Source organism: Caloenas nicobarica, chromosome 6 (genome assembly GCF_036013445.1).
Source record: "Caloenas nicobarica isolate bCalNic1 chromosome 6, bCalNic1.hap1, whole genome shotgun sequence".
NCBI classification, from domain to species: domain Eukaryota; kingdom Metazoa; phylum Chordata; class Aves; order Columbiformes; family Columbidae; genus Caloenas; species Caloenas nicobarica.
Window position 1 is genome coordinate 12,108,977 of NC_088250.1, and position 10,363 is coordinate 12,119,339.

At 37.9% G+C, this 10,363-nt stretch overlaps 1 protein-coding gene across 1 annotated transcript in view; it reads left to right on the top strand.

The window, feature by feature from the left end:
• The window catches only part of ZNF804A (zinc finger protein 804A), a 149,609-nt gene extending 145,977 nt beyond the window's left edge, over positions 1-3,632 (top strand). Inside the window, exon 4 of the mRNA XM_065638217.1 lies at positions 347-3,632. Coding sequence (XP_065494289.1) covers positions 347-3,632 — 3,286 coding nt within the window. The remainder of the gene's footprint in view (positions 1-346) is intronic.
• The last annotated feature ends 6,731 nt before the right edge of the window (positions 3,633-10,363 follow it).

Sequence of the window (10,363 nt, forward strand, 5' to 3'; positions counted from 1 at the left end):
ATGATGATCTATTAGGAGGATAAGCAAGATTTCTAGGGAGATATACAGTCTCTTATTAGGCCAGCCAGTATGTCTAGGAAAAGTGAACTATCTTGTTAGGAACATTAGCCCTTCAGCTGCTAAGTTCACATGAAGGAAGTGGGGCCACAGTATTCACTCATCTTTTTTTTTTTTTTTATTAGTTACCTCATCTTATTATAAAATATGACATTTTTTTCATATTCTATGTATCCGCAGATTCTTCCTCTTTCCTTAAAACAAGTCTCTCAGATGCCAGTGTAACACCAAATTTTCTGTCTGCTATTCTCTGAAAGGTACTGACTCAGAGTTTTGCTTTCTTTCCTAGTGCTCCTGGAAGTGGCCCTATGTTTAAATCCACTACAGTGACTGTGCGAGATCATTGCAACGATATCCCACAAAGCGCTGCCTTAGATTCTGCCAACAAGCAGGATTTCAGCTGTACGTTAGTGCACGATGAGCAGAATTGTAAAGATGTAACTTCTGTTATTTCTTCCACTGCTGGACATGCATGTAGTGATAAATCCGATGCTAACAAATGTGGAGATCAGATTCAAGGAGCTCACGGGCATAGAGTTGGGTTCTCTTTTGCTTTTCCTAAGAAAGCAGCAGTCAAACTGGAGTCTTCAGCTGCTGTTTTCTATGAATATAATGACGAAACCTCTATGGAGCATGGATTTAGCAGAAGAAGTAGGTTTGTTCCGGGAGCATGTAACCTTCAGTCTCCTTCAGCGGCAGAAATAGTCCTGTGCCCTGAGGAGAAACGTAACTGTTTTGACCCACTGATGAAAAAATGCATAGACGCTGCAGAAGCTCCTGAAGCTCAGGAGTCAGAAGAGCTGGGCGGTGAAGAAAGGGTGCTAGAGAGTCCTGGATTAGCTCCTCCTGTGTCCCATTCAAAGCAACTGGTGTCCTCAGACATGGATGGTTGTGGTATTGATGTGGGTGCAGCAGACTTGCCGGACCAGACGCTGCCCGCAGTTCTGGGCAGTGCTCAGGTCCTGCCCCTGGACTGCAGCGGTTACGAGCTGCAGGCGAACAGGGATCTTGTGCAGGAGGTTGTGGAGGATTGTTTATCTCTGCCGGATGTTGTGGAGGAAAATGATAAAGATGGAAGCAGTGATTCATCCACAACTGAAACTGAAATAAAAAAGCTTGGGTCAGATGCATTAGTTCCATCACCATCTGAAGAAGGTAATACCAGAGCCCCGCAAAGTAAACCAGACATGCGCAAGAGACCTTGTGAACCCTTTTTTCCTGTTCTTAGCAAACATGGATCAAATATTCTTCAGTGGCCATCAGAAATGTTAATTCACACAAGTACAGACCCATCAATTTCTTATAGCTGTAATCCTTTATATTTTGATTTCAAGTCATCAAGAACAAGTGACAGCCAAGGGAAGCGCAAGAATCAGCCAAACATACCTCATTTGTACGGTAAAACTGAATCCAACCATAGTGTAGTCTCGGATTTTACAAGTAAACCTAGTTCAGAGTGTGGTGATCATGAAACAGAAATGAATAAAAATGTGTGCAACTATACAATACCCCTTATAAGTGATGTTCCCCTCATCAGAAATTGTGATCTTGCAAAAAATCAAAATAAAGTGTCCTTGGATGAGTCATTCAGGATTAGAAAGATAGAGAAGTATCACATATCTAAAAATCACTTAGAACAGAACACTGTGATAGATGAGAAATATAACAAAGTCTGGATCAAAGAAAACCATGAAAAATGGCTTCACAAAAGTAGAAAACGGAAAAGGAGAAGAAAATTATGTCATTGTCATCGTCATCACTGTGGGAACACAACAGTGGCAGAAATTGAGATGTCCTCAGTGACTGAAGAAGAAATCAGTTACAGAGACGAAAATAAATATCAGCACCTCCAAAATAACCTAGAGAGGTGCAGACATGATGTGGGGAATATCTGGCTAGCTACAGATGAGATACAGCAGTCATATCAAAAACTTGGCATCGAAAATGGTCATAAGAGAGTCATGTCTGCATCAGATCATGTACATGGGGACAGAGGCTGGTGTGACATTTGGAGTGCAAAAAATAGCAGCCAACACCATGGTTGTAAGCAATCGCACAGAAAGAGCAAAGCCAGCTCTCGGAGACAGTCGCAGCAGCTGGCTCCGACCTCCAGGAGGCACCTCCTAAGGTGCCCTAAAACATCTTGTAGCTGGAAAGTCAGGAGGTCAAGCTGTAGCCCTGAGCAGAAACGTTTAGGACACTGCAGTGAGGAGAAGAGTCCAAGTCAAAACCAGTCCATAAAGAGAGGTTACAACATTCTGACAGAGGAACCTGAAAAATCCCACCGCAAGCGGAGACAGCATACCTATTCCTCTTCATCGGATGAAAGCTCGTATGGACAGACAGCAGCAGAGGAGTATCTAAGGCAAGTGCATGCTTTACGTGGACATCACAAGTCAAGAGGGAAACGCAGGAGAAGGAAAACTAGAATCCATCATGTGTTGCTTGACAGGAATGCAAGAAGTGAGACCAAACTTTCCAAAGAAAATTCTGCGAATTCTATGTTAAATATTTTGGGGGACTTCTTGACTCAAGAAAGCCTAAAGGAAACTAGAGTGGATCCTAAAGCTGATCATGCAAAAGGTATGGATGAAACAATGCAGCAGGAGGAGAGCAAATCATCTCTAGAAACTGATAGTTCACACATGGTGGAAAATGACAAACTGATGGCATGCACAGCGTTGGAAAGCGCTCTGAGCACATTTTCCGATGTCATCACAGGTTCTTCTGCTTCTGTTCCTGAGCACGGTGCTCCAGCAGCTGCCAGCACACAGGATGTTCTGCAAGATGAAAAGAAAAAAGAAAATGTCTACGGTTGTGAAAATCAAGCTCGTTACAAAGTTCCCCTCCCAAAAAGACATTTGGAACAAGCTCCTCCTAAATCTTATCTTTGCCATTATGAATTGACTGAGTCTCTACCACATGAGAAAATCAATGAGGTGACCGGTGAATGGGTACAGTGTAATCCTGCTATATTCAGCAGCCCACCACCCTTGCCATTCAAAGAAGCACAGGTAAATAGTCATACATTTTTAACTACGGAGCAGTTAATAGCCCCATTCACCCTACCCGATCAGGCATTGATATTCCCTCCAGACAACCATGAAAAATTCAAGGATCTCCCGTCCGAGGCATATCAGCAGATCATACCACAAAACATGCTGGCCAACAAAGTGAAGTTCACCTTCCCTCCCCTGGCGATCCAGCCCCCAAATTCCCCACTGCAGCCCTTACCCTTGCAGCCGCCACTGTGTTCTACCTCTGTCACCACTATCCACCACACCATCCTCCAGCAGCACGCCACCACCGCCAGTACATTGAAGGTTCTCCAGCCGCACCAGCAGTTCCTCTCGCAGGTCCCAGCTCTTTCCAGAGCACCTTTACCTCATCTACCAGTAGGACCAAGGCTTTGCCCAGGGGGCCACATGGCTTTCGTCGCCCCACCACATTTGCCGCTGCTGCCGCCCTCCGTCCTGCACCCGACCCAGCTGGCGTTTCCCCCACTGCCACACACCGTCTTCCCATCCTTGCTGTCCCCCCACCCGGCTGTCATCCCCCTGCAGCCCCTCTTTTAGGACAGGTTCTCGGGGATGGGAGAAGGAGCCTTCAGCTAACCGGTCCTGCTGTTTCTACAGTCCCCTCAGCTTTGCAAAGCGGTTCTGTGAGATAAACTGGTTAAAATCCCTTGTTTCTTGGGAAGCATTTACTGTAAGTATTATGATGCAAACATTCATGTAAAGTTCAGACCTATACTATAACTAAAGCACTGAATAGTCTGGTACTAATATGAACTCTATATATAGGTGAAAATCATGTCTTAGAATATGTATAATGTATATAAAATATATTTATAGTTCTATAACTTATGTTGTAAAGTATTCACTTTTTGTTTTTTATCTGTGTATTTGCACCTATTTAATGTTTAGACAAAGCCAATGCACTATGTTTTGTACTATGTTCTCTGAAACTGTAAATCTAGTGACAAACTATCTCTTGCAATAAATTTTTGTTAACTACTTAAGTATATCAAAAATCTTTCATTCTAAGCCTCATGGATGTTGTTCTTCCCTGTTCTTCTGCAGCTGAATAGCATCCTCAACCCCTGCTATGTTGGGATAATCAGGTTTCCTACACATCAGCGATTTATCAGGGAGGCTGAGAGGCTAATACCTTGAGGGCAGCTGTCATACTGAGCAAGAGAGAAAGGGTAACAGATCTGTTTGTGTTAGCGGTTTGATGTCATTGTGACAAATTTTACCTACTTATAGTATGTGCGCAAACTGCTGACTTTTGGAGCTAATCCCTTCTATACTAAACCACGAGAAGACAATGTAACAAAAATAACATCAGCAATGTAGGGTCGGGGGGAGGGAAAATATCAACAGCAGTTTGACTTGAAGGAGATATTGCTGATAGTGAATAGGTGCGGGACAGGTCTGTCAGCGTGAAGGACCTCGCTGCCTGTGCAATACGTAATGATAGCAGGAGCACGTGGGCATGGAACAGCTTCATGTGGGGAACCCACCAGGGTTTTATTCAAATTCTTACCTCACTTCACCCTCCGCTTTCCTGCAGCATTCTGTTAAATAAATAGAATAACATAGAATAGAAATTTTAAGTAATACTAATATACTGCCATTATTTCTAATTGTATTTCAGAGAATTCTCCCTACCTCTGCAACCTTTTTCTTGCTGTCGAACCTCACCTGGCTTTAGCCCGGGAAATCTTCCCATTTGCTGTAGTATGAGACAGATCACACCCACACCTGCGATGGTCTAGAATAAATCTAGAAGTGGTTCTGAGACAGAGCCATCTCTTTGAGTTAAAATGATATGTTTTCATGTGAGTGAAGCTAAGGATTTGCAGCATGACTGTTAGTGCTAGAGGTAGGCCCTCCATAATTAAAGGTAGGTGCTAGCTCTCCAATTGATTACTTCTTTCCATATTTTTATGTTGTGTAATAAAAGCATATACCGTTGAACTGAAAGAATAGTAATTTTGGAATATTATTAATATACATTGCATATTAATAGTTAAAAACATTATCCATTTGAGAAGTAATACTATATCCTAAAACATATATATCAGGGTATAATTTTCTGCATCTATAGCGTTAGAACTTACCTATATCAATATTGCAAGTTTTACTATAATATTACATTAAAACTATAGCAAACAGCTTCTTGCCATTATGATTACAGTGTCAGCTGCTCAAGGGATGTGAGTTTTCCATGTCATGCAATTACAAAGGGCTAAACTACGTTAATAAGCAAAAAGTCGATAAGAAGGAGCAGATGAGCGGTTGGAGCCCCTGCCTGAGGCGGTGGCACAGAGTGGGATATTGCTGAGCATCTGTCCCTCTAATGCCATAAAGAAGGTATTTTTTCTCTAGTTGTTATTTCAGGTGAATGCCCATTTCTATTTATCTGGTACCAGAAAAATATAGCATATAAGTGACTTTATACTGCTTTATTTCAAGAGCATAATCTATATATCTCCACTACCTCCTGTAATACACAGGTGCCAAGCGGGCCCTAAGCATGGAAATCTCTATTTGTAGGTGCAAGGTGGGGGGTAGCTTCTTCATCTCCCATCTCAGCTGACTTGTGCTGGCTTTGGTATTTCTGTGCTAGTCAGCGTAGATGGTCACCAGGGTTCTGATGTCTTATCAAAGACAAAATCCACCTAATTATAGAACAGTATGCTTGAAAAAAATAAACCGCGTAGGACAATTATGATTGCATGTGGTCATATCCATACGTTTTAATCTGGCAGAAGATTTAAAATTGCCAATCTCAGATTTTCGATTGCAACGTTCATTGAAAAATCCCAGCTATTAACTTAGAAGTCCACATTTTTCAAAAATATGTCCAAACAGCTTTGAACATTACCTTTTTTCTTACAATTTAAATTATGTTTTTTCTATTTTAAGTTGTTAAACAGTTTTAAGACATTGCACAATTATTTCTCATCTACTGTAATTGCTTTTCAATAGTGTATAAACTACTTAAAATACTGATAACCATCACATGTAATAATTTTCTAATACATTGCCTTTAGTGCTAGAACTGTTTGTATATGTGACTTCATATGTAAAAGCAAAACCAATATAAAAATAAATCACAAGTTAGTTTTAAATTGAACACGCTAAATTAAATGACTGAATAAACTACTCTTTTGAGTTTCTGCTTTATTCTTAAGTATGTAACTTTGAATAAGCTGTATAAGAGTAGTACTTGTTTTTCATCTTTTATCTGGTATTTTAGATTAAATGTGTATTTTTATTCAGTAACTTGGTAGTCTATAAGTAAAAATTATTGAAAGTGCTAAGTAATTGAATTTTTGTCATTCTAGGTAAATTCCACCCAATTTTTTAAATCTAATAAATTTACTTTTGAAATTTCAAATGTACACATATCTAGCCTGCCTGTGTTCCTGGCCAGTTTGCCAGTTTTTATAATTATTGGGCTGTCTTCCCAGTCTAAACAGTAGAAGTGATAAACCTGAATTGCAAGAATTTAATCTTTAGACCTAAACCTAAATGAGGTTATAGATTTTATTAAGTGATTTCCAAGAACAGCTCCACAGAGAAATGCTTGAAAAGTTAATCTGTTTCACTGAGATGAGAAGAGTATCTTTTTTTTTGGTCCTTGGAAAGCTGCAATCTGTCCAGACTATGACTTTCTTGAGGAAGTACCATTTCTCAGGTAATGTGAACTATAGAGTAATTGTCTAGAGGAGCTTTGGGGCATTAAGGAACATAATTGTCTCTCATTCTTATGGGCAGTTTGGAGTAATCAGACTCTTTTATCTTGTCTGTAAGTATGCAGAAGTTTTTTACTGCTATTAATACAAGCAAAAAATCAAATTGTTTATTTGGTTTCCTTCACAAACTAGAACCTATGCAAGCTTTTAATTGCTGGGGAGAAAACACCAGATTTCCAGTTCTACAGGAGTGAGCGATGGGTAGAAACTGCTGATCATAAACGTTGGTAAAAGAAACAGCTTTTATGGAGCGTTATTAAGTCAAAATGTTTTTATCGTTTGGTGTAATGAAACAAGAATGAAATCATTGTGAAGCAAAGTCATCTTTACTTGCAGTTTTAACTTTTTATTAGTTAATAAACTTTTACTCTCTTAAAAACTCACTTGGATATGGTATTCACACTAAGCTTTTGAAGACTACTGGGACATCCATTTATCTTTAATATATTACTGTACATGATAATATACTTATGCAATATACAACATGGCTATAACTTTTCTGTTGAGTTAATTTTCTATAGTTGTGTATTTTTCTCAAAATACATTTTTGGATTATGATAATATTTACTTGATATGCTGCCTTTAAAATACAGCTTTCAGTATATTTGGCCAGACTCTTAATTGGTGTAAATCAATGTACAACTTCTGACTTTGGTGGAATTTCATTTATTTGTACCAACCAAAAATTGCTCCTGTTGCATTGTTAAGGTTTTTGTTAACTTTCCCGGATTAAGGCAATACGTTATGACCATGTGAATGTATTTCGAAGACAGTTATTTGTTTGTAACTAAGGTGGTAAATTTTTATCTGCTGAGTATTTTACCATGGTGCTGATAGTCTACATATTCTAAAGTCCATACATTCATTTTCTGATATCCATTACTGTACATGGCCTAAAGACTTGTGTATATATATAGCAGTACAAATATTTATGCAATATGTCTACTTGTTGTAAAATTTCAAGCTATATTAACTCTATTGAAAGTAAAGACATTTTTACTGTATCAAGATAATTTGATATTTTTAAATTAACGTGGCTTACTATCTAAATGGGTGTGTTATTTTATATATCACTTAGATTTAATGTTTGCAGCAGGCATGGTTTTGTATGTTATTTTACATCCTTTCTTCTCCCCTTTACTTCAGAAACACTATAAAGTTTTCTCTTTTTCTGTTTGTAAGATTATCAGAGTTTATTGGAATTTATATATTTATGAATACAATCAGCCTTTTTTATTACTTCTAGCTGAAAAAAATTGTGTATCAACTTTAAGAATTATAAGACATCTTATTTTGCTTGAAGCTTCTGTTTTATTTTATGGATTTTATAAAAAGTTGGAAGGATTTCTACCTTGAGTCTGAAATTTGACCTGTTGGTGAAATTTTGGAACCAATGAAGTCTGAGGAAGCTTTGCCATTAATATTAATATTACTGAGGATTTATTTTGACCTGGGGCATTAGGGCTCTTTATTTATTAAAACTTTCTAATACTTGCTGTTTTCAGTTGAATAATAATTTCGTAAGGTACAATAAGCAGCACAATCCAGTAAAGTTAATCCATTTTAAATCAGCCTTTTACCTCCTTTGTTGTAAGGATATTTGTGTAATTAATGACTGTAAAGGTATATCTTTAAAATTTCTGTTCTATATCATCAGTGTTTTGAAACACAAGCATGCACCTTCTATTCTGATACCAAAGAAAAAAAACAGTATAATGAAAACATTGAGTTTTCTACCTGTACAGGCTCATTTAGAAGTTTTAGTAAGTAGGACTACATGCATTACAATATTTAGATAAGTATCCGTGATCTTTATTTTTGCTGGGATAAGATGAAAATGTGCAAGTACATCTAGAGAAAAAAACATAATAATTAAGTAAACTTCAAATGTGAATCCACTGTTGCTATAGTATTATTTATGTGAATTAAAGCAGGTTACTGTTAAATCAGCAGTGGTGTTTGTTTGCAATGAATGAGATTTTTAAAGAGAAATTATTTTCTTTTTTTTTTTTTTTCTGAAAAAAGCAGCAAAAAGGAAAGTACTTTTGAAAATGGATTTTTTTTTAATGAACTGTAGATAGTACCTGTGCACCTTTCTCAAGGATGAGAAACAGCAAGTAAGTATTGCACATTTAAAATTATACATGTTATAAAGAGAGAGCTTGCATTTCTAGAACAGTCATATACATGATTAGGCTGGTGAAATATGGAGGGAGAATTAGGATAAAACACAGAAAGTTCTACTTCAAGACGGCAGAATCCTCTTTTTATATTGTAATAAATCTAAGAAAGATCCATTTAAATTACCATGTTTGCACTACTGTGAATATAGAGAAAGTGAAGCCCAGTTCAGGTCCAAACTTCTTCTTGCAATGTAATTTGGATTTAACAACTTAGGTCATTTGACCGAAAACCTCCTTGTCTGTGGCTTTTATGTCACTGTAGTGTGGGCAAAAATGACAGGAACATCCAGTGTCTTCTTTCATGTTAATAATGCCCGTTGAAATAAAGAGGAGGCAATCCCTGTAAGACATGGTGCAAGGAGGAAACCTGAATCTGTCAATGCCTGAATAATATTTTTTACTTGTGGAATTGTAATTGGAAATAGAAGTTTCTTTGCATTTTAGCATTTATCCGTATACCTACGTATTCTGGTGTGCATGTGTATGTTGGTATGTACATACCAGGTTACTGGGTCAGGATTTTTTTTTCCTAGATGTAATTTTGCACTTGTAATTAAATAGTATTAAGAATAGCTTGTTTGAAGTGTATGTAGTAGAAGAGAAGAAACCATTGAAGGGAGGAATATTGACACAGAATAAGGGAAAAAAATGATTATTGTATAATAAACCCGTCTTTTTTTCTCTAGGGTGGCAGGAACTTGCTTCAAGTTACTTCACCTGCTTTTTATTGCCTGGCTGTATTTTGTATCTTTTTACCACTTAAATTAATTGTGCTGTTTTCCTTAGTATGCCTTTTGCTAGCTGGGTTGTCAATCCATCATTGTCAAAAAAAGACAGGATGGTGAGAGAAGATTTGCATACAATTTGCTCTTAATAAAGTCATTTTTCTCTCTGGAGAAATTATTCACTAGAATGAACCTTCAGCGTGCAAAATAAGTACGTTGCTCTCTCTGTCGCTGCCTGCAGCTGCACTGTTCTTCGTGCCTTCTGTTAATTTGTCATTCTCCAGAAGGAGAACTAAAAAGGAAGGTCTTTTCTTCTAGCATCACCAGGTTACCCACCACTGGGCACAGAGGAACATGGAGGAGGATTAACCACGTTCTTCCCAGCAGAGGTATTGTTGTAAGTGGAAGGAGTGTCAAAATCACCGGACATTTATTTTTCAGTCCTTATCTACTTCAGAATGAAATACAAATAATTTGAAAGAAACACATGATTAGAAACATTAGGGCAAAGTGGTTTTAGTGAACAAAGCATTTAAAAAATGGAGATGCGTTACTGTCTCGTTAGATGCCCGTCAGCCCTGGATGTGCTGTGTTCTCTACATTGCAGACTTTTGGCAGTGAGGACTCTTCTA